The sequence below is a fragment of the Rhinatrema bivittatum genome, chromosome 1 (assembly GCF_901001135.1).
Source record: "Rhinatrema bivittatum chromosome 1, aRhiBiv1.1, whole genome shotgun sequence".
Lineage (NCBI taxonomy): Eukaryota > Metazoa > Chordata > Amphibia > Gymnophiona > Rhinatrematidae > Rhinatrema > Rhinatrema bivittatum.
This window is the reverse complement of record NC_042615.1, coordinates 698687195-698705525: the sequence shown is the minus strand read 5'-3', so window position 1 is coordinate 698705525 and position 18331 is coordinate 698687195. Positions and strand designations below refer to the sequence as shown.

Below are 18331 nucleotides of genomic sequence, written 5' to 3'. Positions count from 1 at the left end.
TCCTTGATAAAGGAGATGGGGGGCTCTTGCCTATATCACAATTCAAACACATGTTTTCAAGGCTTGAAAGGAGCAGGATTTGGTCACTTTAGGGCATTTATGGGGAGACTAAGGAATGCAGTCCTTTTAGGAATTAGATGAAGACTTTTATATTTCTCTGGAAAATCTTGTCCAATACCTGCAGGTGAAAAGGGCCTCGGAGGGAAAGCTTTGCCAGACATATCCACTAGTTACTGATCCTGATGTTCGTAGGCGAGGCATAGCGATAATGTTTAAAGGTCTCCTTGAAGGTAAATTTGGGCAAAATACACCTCAAGCCTGGAATGCTGATTTAGGTACTGAACTAGATTCCAAAGATTGGAAGTATATATAGCAATCTCCACACAATATTTCAATGTGTGCTAAGAGGGTGCATAGATCCTATTGTACCTTAGTTTACTATGCTTACATAGACCCTATTGTACCTTAGTTTACTATGAAACTATTTCCGAGTACAACTAATATCTGTTGGAAGGGGTGTGGAGAAGTGGAAATCTTTTTGCACATGAGGTGGCAGTGTCAAAGCGGTTGTCATTTCTGGATGGAGATCATGCAGGAGATTGCCAATATCTTGCATTTCTTGCCTGAAGTTGGGTCTATTAAGTAGATGGGCAGGCTCCGGGATTCCAGTGAAAATTGGTAGGGCATTTATTATTGGCAGTCAGATTTACAATTGCCAACTATCTCACTTTTCCTCTAGGGTGTACATTTAGATCTTTAAGCCTGTCCCCATATGCTTTAGAATGATACCTCTGACCATTTTAGTAGCCATCCTCTGGACAGACTCCAACTGATTTATATCCTTTTGAAATTATAGTCTCCAGAATTGTACATAGTATTCCAAAAGAAGTCTCAATGGGGACAATGTCACCTCCCTTTTTCTGCTGACCATTTCTCTCCCTAATTAACCAAGTATCTTTCTGGCTTTTGCCACTACTTTATCCACTTGTTTGACCACATTAAATACGATCACCCCCCCAAGACCCTGCTCTCTTCTTCATGCTTAGAAGAATTTCACCCTCAATATTGTACCTCTTCCTTGGGTTTTTGCATCCTGAATGCATTACTCTATATTTTGTTTTAGCATTAAATCTTAGCTGCTAGACCATTCTTCAAGCTTTGCTAGATCCCACTTCATATTTTTCACACGTTCCTGGCTGTCTACTCTGTTAGGCAAAGAAACTTTTCCCAACAATCCTTCTGCAATGTCGCTCATGAAGATGTAGAAAGAACCAGACCAAGGACCAATCCCTGAGGCACACCACTAATTTGGAACACACTACCCAAAGAACTGAGGACCCAACACATCCTGAAAACATTTAAAAAAGACCTAAAAACATTTTTATTCCGCAAACTCTATTCTGACACCTGATCATCCCACCCTCAACAGAACTCACAAACATAGTCCTCCTCCTTCATGCTCTCCTGATGTACCCTCCTCTTTCACCCATCCCTGCTCTCTCACTTGATACGTTAAGTTCTTTGAAAATGTTCTCATCACAACTCTGTTTTTCAACTACTAAGAAAAAAATGTTTTTTATTGTTCACAAAACTCTACTGTTCCCTACTACTATGTTAACTCCATTGATTGTATGATAATTAATTACATATTTTGTAAACCGTTATGATGGCTCTACCGAATAACGGTATATAAAACTCTACAAATAAATAAATAGTAATGCCCTCCTCCTGAGAGCGGACTCTATTTAATGCTACCCTTTGTAACTTCCTTCTTAGCCAGTTTCTAACCAAGTTAGTCATTCTAGGGTCCATTCTAAGGATACTCTATAATTCACCTATACAGAAAGGTCTCAGAGACCTTACTGAAATCCAAGTTCACCTCATCTAGCGCTCTCCCTTGATCTAACTCTCTGGTCACCCACTCAAAGAAATTGATCAGATTTGTCTGACAAGATCTATCGCTGGTAAAACCATATTGCTTCAGATCTTGCAATCCAATGGATTCCAGAAACTGCATTATCATAAGAACATAAGAAATTGCCATGCTGGGTCAGACCAAGGGTCCATCAAGCCCAGCATTCTGTTTCCAACAGAGGCCAAACCAGGCCACAAGAATCTGGCAATTACCCAAACACTAAGAAGATCCCATGCTACTGATGCAATTAATAGCAGTGGCTATTCCCCAAGTAAACTTGAAAAATAGCCATTAATGGACTTCTCCTCCAAGAACTTATCCAAACCTCTGTCTTACCAACAATTCCATTAATTTGCTAACCACAGAGGTCAAATTAACCAGCATTAGTTCACAGCCTCCTTCCTTATATCCACTTTTATGGCCACCTCCAGTCCTCCGAACTACTGACTCTAAAGAAGCATTGAAAAGATCAGCCAGTGGAGCTGTCAAAATTTCTCTAAGTTCCCTTAGTACCCTCTGATATATCCCATCCAGCCCCATCATCTTATCTATTTTAAGTTAAGTTAGCTCCTCATGAACACACTTTTCTGACAAACAATTAAGGTTTACCTCATTTACAATAGATTTCTGTTTGTTTTATGTGGTCCTGCTACTGGCCACCAAACATATTTGTTAAGCAAATTTGTTTTTTCCTCACCAGCCTCTACATATTCCTCTACTTCACCTCCGAGTCTCACAATGTCACTTTTGCACATCTATCTATTGCTATCAAAACAAAAAAAGTTTTTTGCCCTCGTTTTAACGTACTTGCTATTTTTTCTTACATATTAACCTATTCTCCCACACACCTTCTGCGCCTCCTGAAAAATCTCATGGACGAGCACAGACACGATATCCTTTGGAGGTTTCACAGACTGGAAGATGTCAAGCATTTTTGCCCTGGACGCTTCCTTTTATGTTGCAAAAGGAGGAATGGCCACCACTATTTGCTTGACAAAAATGGTTAAGTAGAGATCTTCTGGGGAAGATCTCCTTTCCTGTGGCAAAGATGCATCTTCAAGAAGACCTGTTGATCCCTCCTTTTAAGCCTCAGATCCATAATCGTACCTCATATGTATTCAGAGTCTGAGCTCACCTGGTATACTGGGGATGTGGACCTTGACCTGACCTAGCTAGCAGTCAAGCCCTCAGAGGACAGAACTTGTCTTTTGGGACCCTGATGAACTCCTGCACCTTGGTGAAACATCCTGCCTGATGGGCTGGAGATTAACATTATTGTGACAGTTCTCCATGTCTATTCTCCTCCAGGAACAATTATCTGGGCCCTTCTGCCAGGTATCAAGAGGGTTTCCAATAGGGGCTGCATGTCTATCTGCAGAGACACCAATGCCATCAATGCCAGTGCACTGATGCTCTGCATCTTGTTAATCAACACCTCCTGGACCTTAACATCCAGCAACTCCTTAAAAACCACTGATGTCAATACAGTGTAGGAAGCGGGAGAAGCAGCCATGTCCTTCCTGAGATACCAGAAATGTATCAATGACTGATACCTTGAACCCTCGGAGACTAACGTGATTCCTGGGAATGCATGGAGGATGAGTTTTCCTCTCTATGGGAATTTGGGGGATTTAAAAGCAGTTCAGAAAATAGTTCATTAATGGAGACAGATGCAGATGCTTCTTGACCTTCACCCAATGCATATCATTAAATCTCCACAATGCTGGTACCAAGGAAGCAGAACTCTTCACTCTTTTGGTGGGAGGAGTCAGACAATAGGAACTGAAGAGACAGGCTCAATACAAAAGGGGATCAATGCCCTCCTGATGTCAATGTACCATTAGCAGTTAGTGCAGCTCTTGGGTCCCTTGACATTTATACTTCCAATACTGAACTGATGAGCCAGAGACTTATGACACCTGGTGCTTTTCTATATGGAAAAGCCAGGAACGACACCCTCTAAGGGTCATAGTTGTTCAGAGGGGACACCCCAGGATGTTGTGGTTGGCCTTTGGGCAAAAGCCACATTTATCATGAGGATGCATGATAAAGACAACCCTTTTGCACAAGGGCTTTCTCCTCCTTTCGTAGTATAGACTGAAAAATTAAGCAAAATCAAATGCCTCAATGTTGAAAAACATGACAGATGCTGTCTTGATACACCAATGCCAGTGCACCTTGTGGCAGCTGAAAAATAGGAAAACTTATAGTTTTGAATTATTCTTAAAGCAACTAAGGGTGCAAAGAAGACTGCAGGAGCCCCCAAAATAAAAAGCATGTACTCCTGGACGCAAAATAATTCCCTGGCAAGCAGGAAACATTCCTGTAATGCATGCTCAAAATTTCTAGAAACTTTTGAAGTCAAATTTCTGTGCCTGGTTCCATTTGATGTCACCCATATGTGAGGACTTGCTTGTCCTCAGAGAAGCAATTACACACATACTTTTGCATATTCCAAAGAATGAGCATACTTTTCCTTGAAAAAAACTGCCTGCAAAAATTTGGTGTAAATGTGCACACGCAATTTTGCTGGGATAATATTTAAAGGGAAAGTGCATAAATACCTTGTTTGAAAATTGGTCTAATGTGTGCATATTTGATTCAAAATGTATTTTGGATGTTACAAAATAACCCCCTTAATGTGTAAATGCAATACAAATTACAGAAAGCACATACAGGAAGAAAAGTACTAACCTGACTTTATCCCTGAACTTCACTATTGGCACTTTTGCTCTAATCAGCTGAGGTCTCTCAATGTAAGCTGATAAAAACAAAGATTTATAATAAAATCTCATACCATATAGACATTTATTAAACAAACATATAATGCATAATGACTGACAAAACATGCATTCTCCTTTGAATAGAATTACATAATCTAAATTATATGCATGTGAATGCATATTTTTTATAAAAATAAAGAGAAACAGATTTCTAAACCACATGCAGTTAAATAAGTACAATTTTGATTGAGATTCAATTAAAAAATAAATATGACTTAGATATACATTTATATTAGTGCATGATAATAAACTGGTGAGATTAAGTTCTCTGTCCCTTAAAAATATAGAAACATTGCTCAGCTAAAACCAGAAGAATTAACAAATATGCTGTGGTTTATCTCCGTCATAAGAAATCTTACTTGGATCCTGCATCTCTCTAATTACCAACCCATTTTTGTTTTTCCCTTCCTTCTCTGTAATCTTTTACATTTACTATCACAGCCTTATTCACTTCATTCAATCAACTGATGCAATAGATTTTCAATCTGATTTTATACCAATTCCACTGAATCTCTTTTTCTCCTTCTGTTCAGTCAGTCAGCTTCCCATTAGCTTCACTTTCCTGCTCTCCTATTTTCATCATAATGGACCTTTCCACTGCTTTTCATACTATTCAACAATTGGTTCTTCTAGCCATTATTCCCTCCCTGGGCTTTGCTACTATGCTTATTAACAGGTTATTCTCTTCTCCAATTGCTCTTTCAGGGTTCTTGCTAATAACTCATTCTAACCAATCTTTACACTTTCGGGCCGATACAGTAAAGCGCGGCCGCGGTTAACCTGTTTTTAACCCGCTTTGGACACACATTTTGGACGTGTAAGGCGAACTCGCGATTCAGTATCCGGTTTTACGCGTCCTTACCGCTTGCCGAAATAAACGCGTATCCATCTCCGCCTGCCGCATGTATATATGTTAATGATCAATTTAGCTATTTCCTCCGATACAGTAACGTGTGCCCAGATTATCGCCTTTTTAACCAGCTTATTTGCCGCGTCTTTAACCTGCATATTTACCGCCTACCCTGACCCTGGCGTTAGTGTGGAGTTCAGTCAGCTTCGTACCGGACAGCGCCATGGACAACATGTATATTATTGCTCTGACGCTGTTTTTCATTCGGTTGAGAAGCAGAATGAGAAATGCTCGAATGAGAAATGCTCGAAATGCTCGGCAGATTGGAGAGGCGAACCCAGCAGCAAGACCGGAGGAGGTATGTGATATGTTTCGGTTCAACTGTGCACTGTACTATCCATCCATCTCTGGGCGTCTCTGAGGCTCCGGACATGGACACCTTTACGGACTCCAGAGAGATGGGCGTCCGCTAGGCATCCTGAGGCTCCGGGTCCAGCAGAGACATGGACACCTCTACGGACGCCGGAGAGATGGGTGTCCACTAGGCGTCCTGAAGCTCTGGGTCCAGTGGAGACATGGAAGCCTCTACGGACGCCTATATGGAGTCTCTATACGGATGCCTATACGGAGCCTTCCTCCTGCGACTAGAATAAGGCTGTAGTAGACGCTGACTTAAGAACGCATAGCTGATTTAAGAATACAAACTTGAGAATACAGTGTTGCAGATCCATGTATGTACTGTTAAATAATTTGTATGTGCTGCCAGTCAAACTGTACACCAGAGAGTCCACAGTGTGGCATATCCAAGTATGTACTGGGAAACTTTTTCTATTTGCCCTTCACGCCTGTATCCGGGGGTCCATGATCGGAGGCCGCGCTGCCTTGAGCGCCTGGCCGGACGTCCAAGATCGCAGCTTGGACATCCGGCCGGGCGCTCAAGGCAGCAGGGTCTGTAGAAAAGAACCATCCACTTACCTGGTGGAATGACATTTGAAATTGACAGGTTCCAGCGCACCCTGGATACTGTATAGGCGCTGCATACCGCTCTATACAGTAAAATGGATTGCAAACCCCTACCGCTTCCATTGATGCGCTTTGGACGCCGCTTGGATTTGCGTCTAATTTGAATACTGAATCGAGCGGCTTGTGAACCAAGATGTGCGCGCGGCAAACGAGGGTGCGCCCGGCATTGCCGCACTGTTTCTTACACGTCCTTACTGTATCGGCCTGTTTGTGGGCAGCCCTCAAGGCTCATTGTTTTTCAATTGTTGTTCTCAATCTAAACAAGTAGTTTGGGTTCTCACACCATTCTTTTGAAAATACCTAGACATTCCATTATTTTTTTCACCCTTCATCTATGGTATCTATCCAATGCTCATTTCTATTTACAGTTTTCTCCTGAATCTGCTCCAGTATCCTAATATTGAACTCTCAAAGAATGAAACCCTCTATTTCCCTGCTTCACTTCATATTCCACAGCCTCTATTGATGCCATTCCTTCCGCTTTTGGCAATAGAAATCTTGGCACTTTACTCTTCCCCTGTCCCTATTTCTTCATCTTTCTTCAACTTGATTCTCTCTTCAGTATCACCTATCTACAATAATATTCACAAAATATGATCCTCATTGACTTCTGATGCCTGCCACTGTCCTTTCTATGTTTTCTTTCATGGCTTCATTACAAAAAAAAAGTCAGTCTTCTATCCTTCATTCACATCATCTACTACATACATTGATGCTCAGGTTCTTGCGTCTCTCTACTCATGGCCTTCCTTGACACAGTATTTTCTAGCTTCAAATTTATAGTCTTCATTTAAAGATGCATTCAAGTTCTAATCTTTTCCTATTATTCACCATTACTCTACTCTTCATCCTCTTTGCACGCTCTTTGGTATCCTTCACAGCAAACAAGGCATCCCAAATTTCTATGCTTTATTTTCTAACATCTTTTCTTCAAAAGCAGCTTCCTTCTATGTTCAAGTTTCTCAGTTTTCTAGTCATCTTCTAGACCAGGATAAAAACTCATCTATTCAGATTTGCCTATCCTTGCACTTAAGTCCTCATCTTTGTTCTGACAGTTTCCAGATCTTTCTTTTTTTGTATCATTTCCTTATTTTCACTCACTGTAAGGTATCATGTAAGAGAAAAATTAAAGAGCGCAAATAATCCCAAATGAATAAATAAGTTTATGCAACAAACAGCTGCTACATAAATTGGGAACTGAACGATGCAAAACTGTATAGGTAATGGTACTTTGTGTACACTGATGATATAGTCTAGGAAGGATAACAAGACAAGCAAACATTGCACAATGCCAAAATAGAACAGTTTTCATAGTTAAGGGAGAATACCTAGCATAACACCTTCCTTCAGTGTTTCTTGGATCTTATTCCTGTTTTTTTCTCTTCAAAGTGTCTATGCAAAGGAGAAATTACTACTTACCTAATTTCCTTTCCTCTAATGAGGGCAGGTTAATCCCCACCAGTGGGTTATGCATCTCTGCCAGCAGATGGAGACAGAGCAAAAGCTGATGTCATGGCTATATAGTCCTGCTGCGTCATCGGCCTGCCAGTATTCTCTGGTAAAGCCAAACTGTGGACAAACAATTTTCAAATATGATCAAACAATCAACTACTCATGCTTTCAATGGGAACACTGAGCTCAGACAAAAATAGTAACATATGCATTAAACCAAGGGGCTACAAAAGCCACTTATTAGTCTTCATCGAAGAGCAGGAATCACAGTCTGCAATGTTTGCCCTGAAAAGGCTAACCGTAATTTCAACATCAGCAGCCTGGGGCAGGCCTGGGATTGACCTGCCCTCATTAGAGAAAAGGAAATTATCAGGTACATAGTAATTTCTCCTTCCTCTGCATTCTGGCAGGTCAAACCCCACCAGTGGGATGTACCAAAGCTAATCCTGAAAAGGGCAGGAGGCTGCCAGCAGTCCAGTCAAAATCACCCATGTGAAAGTAGCATCTTCCCTAGCCCGAACATCCAAGCAGTATTGCTTGGAAAAGATATGCAAAGATGACCACATCACCACTCGGCAAATCTCGGCAGGCGACAATAAACGAAGTTCCACCCACGATACCGCCTGAACCTTCATGGAATGCGGCCTAATCTGTTTCGGCAAAGCTACCTCAGCAACCACATAGGCAGCCGTAATGACTTCTTTAACCCAACGGGCTATTGTTGCCCCATCGCTGGTACTCCATTTACTGCCACCATGGAGCACAAACAGGCAATCAGACTTCCGAATAAATTTAGTCATCTCCAATTACCACAGCAAAAGATGCTTTACCTCCAAGGAACGCAAAAGACAGTACTCACTTTCATCTCTGTCCCTGTCCAAAGTGGCCAGGGAAATGGACCAACAGAAATGAAAATCCAAAAACACTTTTGGCAAAATAGAGGGCACAGTCCAAATCTGTATCGTTCCTGGAGTCATACGCAGAAAAAGCTCCCGGCCTGCCAAGAACTCCAAGACTAAATCAAGGTCCCACAGAGGTACTGGAATCTTGGAAGCCGTAAAGAGTGTTCGGGGGGGGGGGCGAGGATGCTTAACTTCCTTCAAGAAATGGGAAATGTCGGGATGGCAAGACAAAAGTCCTCCATTGACTCTCCCCCTATAACAAGCAAGAGCTGTGACTTGAACTTTCAAAGTGTTACGGGTCAAGCCCTTACACAAGCCATCCTGTAAGAACTCCAAAATCAAAGGAATATCTATCCTGAGAGGGTGAGAACCTCGCTCAGAATACCAGGCCTTGAAAACTCTCCAAACTCTAATATAGACTAGAGAAGTAAAACGTTTCCTGACTCGACGTAAAATGGAAATCACAGCAGGCGAATAACCCCAATTCAACAACTGAGCCCTTTCAATGGCCAAACTGTAAGACAAAATCTACCTGGATCCTCGTGTAGAATGGACCCCTGTCGCAACAGATCCTTCCGAGACTGTAACCTGAGGGAACTGCCCACCGGCTGTCTCTGGAAATTGGCATAGCACGGCCTCTGAGCCCAATCCGGAGCCACTAAAAGGACGGTGTTGGATTGACTTGCAATCTTCCAGACAATCCTGCCAATCAGAGGCCAAGGCAGAAACACATATAGCAGGGCGCCTCGTGGCCACTCATAAATGACTGGGTCTTGTCTATGACTGAAAAAGCGTAGAACCTTCAACATTGTTGAAGGCCACCAACAGGTCTAGCTCTGGTAGGCCCCAGGGGTTCACCAGGTGCTGAAAGGTTTCAGCAGCCAGCTCCCATTCTCCTGCTGAGGAAGTCTGCTCTGATATTGTCCTTTCCAGCAATATGAGAAGCAGCAATGTCTAGATCAGTGGTTCTGAACAGGTGTGTCGAGACACACCAGTGTGTCGCCAAGAACACGCAGGTGTGTCGCCACACTTCCCGGTCCCCCACTGACCCAGCTGCTCCCCGGTCCTCCTCTGCCCGGGCTTAAAATGCTGTCAGCCCAGGCAGAACGCGGCAGGACAGCTGAAGTCAGTGGCACCAGCATGGTCTCTTCTTCCCGCCCCCCCCCCGTGGCCCGGAAGTGGTGAGCAGCGGGTGCGTGCGCGGGAAGAAGAGACCATGCTAGTGTGTCAGCGTCGGCCCGAAGAAGAGAAGAGAGGCGCGGAGGAATGAGCACCATGGCTCAGAGAAAAAGGAAGAACATCAACAACCCCCGCGGCCGATGGGACTCCTCCTCCGCGAGGGCAGAAAATGAAGGTTAGGGTTGGGAGGAGGCTGCTGCTGCTGCTAGTTCCGGGGAGGGAGGGAAGGAGAGAGAGTGAATAAGCAAGCATATGTGTTTGAGATCCTATGTGTGTGTGAGATAGCATGTCTGTGTGTGTGATTGAGAGCATGTATATGTGAAAGTATGTCTGTGATTGAGAGCCTGCCTGTGAGAGAGAGAGAGAGAGAGAGAGAGCGAGAGCGAGAGAGCATGAATGTAAGATTACAACTGGGAACCTATATGTGTAAGTTTGTGATTGAAAACCTGTTTGTGTGAAAGAGTATGTGTGTATGATTGAGATCATTTGTGTGTGAGAGAGATTATGTGTATGTATGATTAAGAGCCTGTGTGTATAAGTAAGGGAGAGAGTATATGTGTCTGTGTGATTGAGAGCTAGTTTAGGTGAGGGAGCATGTGAGTATGTGATTGAGAGCCTGTGTGTAAATGAGAGAGAGCGAGCATGTTTGTAAGCATGAGAATGAGAGTCTGTGTGTGAGAGAAAAAGACAGCATGCATGTGTGTGATTGAAAGCCTGTGTGTGTAAGCGTGAAAAGACAGACAGCATGTGTGTAAATGTGTAATTAAGAGTCTATATAAGCGAGAGAGAAAGCATGTGTATATGTGAGTGACTGAGAGCATGTGTGTATAGGTGTGTAATTGAGAGCCAGTGTGAGAGAGAGCGCTGATATGTGACAGAGAGAGGAGAAAGTTCCAAGCAAACCACCCCTCCTCCTGCTAATTCAAAATAATCTCAGGACACCTGGATATCAAACGTTTCCAGGTATGCAGAGCAAAAACATTTTTGTATCCTTATTTTTCATTACTGGGTCTTTGTGTCTGCTATTTTGAAATATTTTATTGGTATCTAGAAATTTTTTATGAGTTTTTAATTATTGGATATTCCACTCATCAGCTGTTTCGAAATAATCTGTTCTTTTTGTTAATATGGTTTTACTGTTACTGATTTTATATTTCTTGATTTGTTTTATAAGGATGGGTGATGTTTCTTTTTTCCTTTATTACACTGCATACAGAGACTCTGGCTTGTTGCAGTTTCCAATTCAGTTTTTTCTGCATGCTTCTAGTTATGCATTTTGTTCTCTTTATTCTTTGTTAGGTGAGGGTCAGTACATGTGACTTACGTGAGATTTTCTGCTGGCGTGTAGTTTCTGTGTAGGGCTCTATAGCAGCCTGACTTGGTCCGTTTTCCTAATAGGAGATGTATTGGTGTCTTAAGGCCTGGTGTAATATTTCAGTGTTGCCTTTTCTTAGGTAAGGTGGTTACTGTTTAAGTGCTGGAAATTGGTGCTGTTTTGGTATGGGATGTTTACTATTTATGCAATTTCTGTTCAGACAGAAAATGTATCTTTTCCTTGTGTCATTTTAAACAATAAAAATAATTACTGGACCTTTACTTTTTATTTTCGCTGTGAATTGTAATGAGCAGTGTGTCACACATGTGAGTGTGGCCTGTCTGGTGTGTCATGATGGGAAAAAGGTTGAGAACCACTGGTCTAGATGATGTTGCTCTGCCCACACCATGAGCGCATCTATCTCCTTTGACAACTGACTTTTGGTTTCACCCTGCTTGATGTAAGCCACCATCGTTGCATTGTCAAATATTATCCGGACCGCCTGAGCCTCTAGATGCTTGGTGAACCGCAAACACTAATCGAACCACCGTGCTTCCAATCTGTTGATGTTCTACTGCCGCTCTTCTGCATTCCAGCATTCTTGCACCATCAATTCCTGTCTTTGAGCGTCCCATCCCAGAAGGCTTGCATCTGTTGTGAGTACCAACCAATCTGGTGTCTCCTGGAAAACTCCCTTCCTGAGATTATCTGTCTGTAACCACCAGTTCAACTGAGACCTCATCTCCAATGGTAGGGCAGCCTCACTACATAATTCTTTGACTGCGGGTTCCATCTGGAAAGCGACAGGTGCTGAAGAGGTCACATATGTGCCCTTGTCCAGGGAACTAGTTCTAATGAGGCAGCTATCAACCCCAGGACCTGCAGGATAAGGCCAAATTGTTGCACGAACAATGTTCATCAGAGTTCGAACTTGAACCATCAACTTTTGAATTAGAATCTCCGGCAGAAATACTCTGCCCTGCCTTGTATCAAAGCGAACCCAGAGATACTCCAGAGTCTGAGACAGCTGCGAACTGCTCTTCGCCAGACTCACCACCCAGCCTAGGTCCTGTAAGCAACGAAACCATCTTGTGAGAAGCGCGAAGACTTTCTTCCACACTCTTGGCCCAAATCAACCGGTCGTCCAGATAGGAGTGAATTAGAATCCCATCTTCGCATAGGTCCACCACTACCCCCCACCATGACCTTGGCAAAGGTCCTAGGCTCTGGTGGCCAGCCTGAAAGGCAAGGCCTGAAACTGGTAATGACAATTCAGAATGGCAAACTGAAGGAACCTTTGATGTTCCCGATGAATGCAAATATGCCTCCATCAGATCCAAAGACGTGAGGTATTCCCCTGTTTATACTGCCATTATGACAGAGCACAGTTTCCATCCTGAAATGTGATACTCGTAAATGATTGTAGACACCCCTGAGATCCAGTATGGAGCCTTCTTGGGCACAACAAAATAAATGGAGTACGGCCTGTATTTTGCTGTGATTTAGGAATGGGAATCACAGCTTTTAGGTCCAACAGCCTTTGTAATATAGGTTCCAAATTCAACACTCTTCTGAGGGGAGTTGCATACAGATATCAAAGGCATCTGGAAGAATGCGAAGAAATTCTAGAGCATATCCGTCCTAAACCACTTCGAGGACCCGCTGATCTGAAGTAATCTGGGCCCAACTGTCATAAAAACGAGATAGGCGCCCACTTATCTCCTGCATCAATAGGTGAATCTGCACATCTTCTCATTGAGAAGACTGAGGGACTCCACTTCCAAAGCCCACATCCTTTCCGGGCCTTCAGGGATGAAAGGACAGAGATCGGCATAAGGGACGGGATTTCTGGGAAGAACTTCTCTTATAAGGACAAAAATGCCAGTAGTCTCAAGAGTGGTCATTTGCCTGAAAGGTCCTGGAAAACAGCTTCTTGTCCTCTGGCAAGCGACTTGGGTTGCCCATTTGTCATTTTCTCCTTCCACTGCCAAGCAAAACCAACCCCTTGAAGGGGAGCTTGGTAAGATTGGAGTTTGAAACAGAATCTGCTGACTAGTTGCACAGCCACAACTATTGTCTAATTGCTATAATAGAAGCAACTCCTCTGGCAACAGTGTGAACCAGGTCACAGCCTGCATCAGCTAAAGCAGCCCCCAGTTCTACTATAGATCCTATCTGAAGCGGTGCTGCTAGAGTCTTGAGAAAGATGCAAGGTAGCTCGAGTTACCAGAGCACAAGAAGAAGCAATTTGCAAGTTCATCACCACTGCCTCAAAGGCTTGTTTTAGGATAGCCTCAATTCTCCTATCCTGAGCATCTTGAAGAGATGCACTCCCCTCTACTGGGATGGTGGTTTGTTTCTTGACAGAACACAACAAAGCATCCACTTTAAGGAAACATAACTGTTCTCTGGCCTGGGGATCCAAGGGATATAAACCTGCCAAGGCACAGCCTCCTTTAAAGGACACATCTCGCAAACTCCATTCCAGATCAATCAACTTTTGAATCACGTCCAGGAAGGGAAAAACATTAGGCCTTGCATAGGGTGGCCAAAATGGGGTCCTTCTTCTGTACCCAAGGTGTCAGTCCGAGCCATTCCAACGGTCTTCAAAGTCTGAGAGATCAAGCTTGGCAACTCATCTCTATGAAAGAAACAGAGAAGAGTTCTATGTGGCTCCAAATCTGGGGGAATCTCCCCTTCGTCGACAGGAGAGCCCCCACCATCATTTGTGCCATCTTGATCCACTCGAATTCAAGCCTTGTCAGGCTGCACTGCGCCACAGTGCTTGACCCTGGTGGCAGGCACAGAAGAACTATGAGTGTATGGACCTAAACCAGTAGGTATAGTCGATTCAGAAGACTGTCCCTTTGGAAATGCCTGAAATCCCTGGAAGAATTCTATCCAGGAAAAAGGAGGACAAGTCCATAGGTCTGACATCCTGAGAGGGAGTTTTCCCTAAGAAGTTGGCTCGATCAACCAAAGGAGGGGACAGTTGCGTCGTGTAGCCCTCAGTCCCACTTCCCTCAGATTGAGGAGATGGACCATCATGGGCAAAATCAGAAGGGGTAAATCCCCAAAAGCATCCATGCAGTGATGACACTGGCTTAAAGAAAGCTCCGCCTGTATTGTCCTGATGCGGCATGCAGCACAAATAGAAAAGTGCTTAGACTTCTTCGCCACAGGCTTCATGGTTGTAAAGCGCTAAGTCAGTTATAGGCAAAAGCCCAGCTAGATGCACAAAAAAAGTGCTGTCAGGTACCCGTACATAAAAGCCATGCCCAAAATGGCCGCACAAAAAATGTGCATCCAGGTACATGCATAGAGTACGCTTGCCCAACTGAATGCCCAAACAGGGCATCCAGGTACACACATGCTCAAGGGACACCTAAGTTGGGCGCCTAAGATGTGAGTCCAGAAATAAGAATGCCCAATTTCTGGATGCACAATAGGGACATACATGCGCGCTCAGATGGCACACAGGAAAAAAACATGCAAAATCATCCTCGCGGCCTACCACGAACCAAAAAGTGAGAAGCCTGAGAACGGGGCCTAGCCAAATGTACTTAACCCGCCGTGCCTAGACTACCTCCACATCTTACAGAACTCCCTAGAGACGTGACCTTTACCTGAGCTCATCCCTGCCTGGCTAAAAGCAGGAATGGGTCCCGGCTATTGGGGGGGGGGGGGGGGGGAAAGAGTGCGAAAGCCTTCACCACCAAACCTCTCTCAGCTTGCAGCCACTAATTGATTTTTAAGTCCACACCAGCCAAGACTACTGGACTGAGGGCACTCTACTGAGGGAGGGACAGAATGGTATCACCTAAGGAGGCAAGTACTGTTACATAGATGGTTCTTCTTTGTGGTGTCTCTTTTTGTACTTTACTTTCTTTATCTTTTACTCACAGGCAATCCCCCATACAGAAATGCATGTCCACCATCTGCTGGAGACTGAGAATACTGGCGAGCTATCATGGTGGGACTATTCAGCCGTGACATCAGCTTTTGCTCCGTCTCCATCAGCTGGCAGAAGTGCATAACCTACTGATAGGGACTGTTTTTGTTTTTTTTTACCAGTGTTTGCTACTGGATTCTGATACAATGGTTAAGTATTCATAAGCTATATGCACTAATTTTGTTTGCTGTTTAAGTTGCCTCATGTGCTTGATCTTAAGCAATTCTCTTTCTTGTGCATGATTTTACTTTGCCTAAATAACTGATTCTTCCCTTTCCCATTCCTAACATATGGGGTGCACATCTTGTTATATTTCTTGGCATCTGAACACAGAAAAAGACAAAATAGCAGCAAGGGATGGTTAGCAAATCTGACTAAATATACTAAGCATCACTATGAATGGAAGAGATGTACTCATACAAGTGAGGGGAATTCCAAAAAATGAAATCAACTAAACCATCCTGACTAGGTTCCTCACAACTGCTGTATCAAGACATGCATAATCTGCAACTGAAAGATCAAATAAACCCTAGATTTAATGTCTCTGTCATTTTAGTGAATTTATTGCTTGGAAATGGTGCTGAATTTGAAGCACTAGAAACTAGTTTTCCAAAGAATAAATACACCATGCACATGAATTTAAACTTCCCTTGCCCTTGTGTTGGAGGAAAACTTATAATGGTGAGCCGGAAGTTCAAACTTCAGTCTCATACAATGTCAACAAGAGTAAGACCTGACCTGAAACCACAACTCATTTAATGCAGGGAAAACAGCTTTTGGTCACTGCTGATATGAATCTGACCTAGTACCAAACAGGTGAGACATCCCGTGTCCTTTGCCGATTCACTAAGATGAGAAACTCTCTACCAGATCACTCTATTGCCTACTGCATTCCCTTCCTTCAAGAAGCAAAATACATCTTCAGAAGAATAAAAGCACTGGTATCAGAGAAAGAATACAGTACAAACTATAATCATAGAAGAAAACAATTAACCTAATTCCACAAGTCAACATCTATGAAAACAATCAAAGCAAGGAATATAATCAAATAGCAAAACCAGAAAAGTTGGAACACAAGAGAATGACCATTGAGACTATGTAAAGAGCCAATATATTTCATAAGGGGATATCAGAAAAAAACAGAAGGAATTTGTGCTGCCTGTATAATCTTGTCACTCAAAACAGTAATTTGAAAAGACTTCATAAACTTCTTAAAAAGGTGTAGAAACAGGTCAAAAGAAAACTGTTGCCTATAAGCAGTATGTGAGAGTAGAAGATACAGAACCTAGGTACTTAGTGTTCTTGCATATCCAATTTGGGAAGAAGATCAGTCTTGGAGTCTGAAAATAGTAGTGAAGGGGCTGAAATCAAATACACAGGAGACTATAGTTCAAGCCTCCAAGTCGATGGGCTGGCAAAAGCCAAGGTACACCAGAAATAATGTGCTTGATCCAGTAGCTGTTACTGCCTTGACTCCTACTAGCTAAAGTAGTGGTAGAAAGGAAAAAAGTTTTGGAAGAAACTTTACTCTAGCCTTCCTGGGTGGCAAGAGCACACATCACAAAGGCATGCTCTTTGGAGGTGAGGCTGTACATTAAGAGAAACATGGAAAACAAAAAGAAATGAAACAAAGTAAAGCAAAATTGCTTACCTTGTAATAGGTGTTATCCCAGGACAGCAGGATGTAGTCCTCACATACGGGTGACGTCATCCACGGAGCCCTTAAGCGGGAAAAACTTCTGGCAAGTTTCTAGAAGCTTTTAACTGGCTGCCTGAGGCTACTGAGCATGCCCGGCATGCCATGATATTCCCTGCCACAGGGGTCTCACTCCAGTCTTGTATGTAGCTATAAGCGTCAGCAAATAAAATAATAAAGTCTGAGGCCCAACTCCGCGGGGTGGCGGGTGGGTTTCGTGAGGACTACATCCTGCTGTCCTGGGATAACACCTATTACAAGGTAAGCAATTTTGCTTTATCCCAGGACAAGCAGGATGCTAGTCCTCACATATGGGTGATTAGCAAGCTAGAGGCTGAGTCATTGTCCATGGAGGTAGCAGTGATGCTTTGTTGAAGAAAATGAGTCAGCCGAAGATCACAGCAGAGTGGATGTAGAAGGAGTTGGGATTAAACTGAAAACAAGTTCTTTAAGACAGATTGTCCATAGGCTGAATCCTGTCGTCCTTCCTTGTCCAAACAGTAATGAGCTGCAAAGGTGTGAAGGGAACTCCATGTTGCTGCTTTACAAATGTCAATGATTGGTACTGAACGAAAATGTGCTACTGAGGTTGACATTGCTCGTACTGAATGTGCCTTTACTCGCCCTTGGAGAGGAAGGCCTGCTTTGTCATAGCAAAATTGTATGCAGGCTGCCAACCAATTGGAGAGAGTATGTTTCCCCACTGCTTTACCTGGCTTATTTGGGTCATAAGAGACAAAAAGCTGATTGGATTTTCTGAGGGACGTAGTGCGATTCAAATAATAGGACAACGCACGTTTACAGTCCAAAGTGTGTAAAGCTCTTTCGCCTAGATGAGAGTGAGGCTTTGGAAAGAATGTGGGTAGAACTATAGTTTGATTTAAGTGGAATTCCGTAACTACCTTAGGAAGGAATTTTGGATGTGTTCGGAGAACCACTCTGTCATGGAGAAACTTTGTATAAGGTTCATATGTGACAAGTGCTTGTAATTCACTAACCCTCCTAGCTGATGTAATGGCTATGAGGAAAATAGTTTTCCATGTGAGAAATTTAAGTTCACAGGTATCTATGGGTTCAAAAGGAGAACGCATTAAACTTGTTAAGACCAGATTTAGGTCCCATTGTGTAGCTGGGGGCCGAATTGGTGGTTTAAGTTGAGTTAGACCTCTCATGAATCTACTGACGAGAGGTTGTGTGGAGATAGGTGCATCTCCTATCTTGTTATGATAAGCTGAGATTGCACTCAAATGTACTCTGATTGACG

General features: G+C 43.1%; 1 protein-coding gene across 4 annotated transcripts in view; it reads right to left on the bottom strand.

Moving 5' to 3' along the window:
* The window catches only part of TENT2 (terminal nucleotidyltransferase 2), a 377719-nt gene that overhangs the window by 154957 nt on the left and 204431 nt on the right, over nt 1–18331 (bottom strand). For 3 of the 4 annotated variants that reach the window (XM_029575592.1, XM_029575578.1, XM_029575571.1), the window contains exon 7: nt 4610–4676. The exons of the other annotated variant lie outside the window; for it this stretch is intronic. In XM_029575592.1, the coding sequence (XP_029431452.1) occupies nt 4610–4676 (67 nt within the window). The remainder of the gene's footprint in view (nt 1–4609; nt 4677–18331) is intronic. 4 annotated transcript variants of the gene reach the window in all.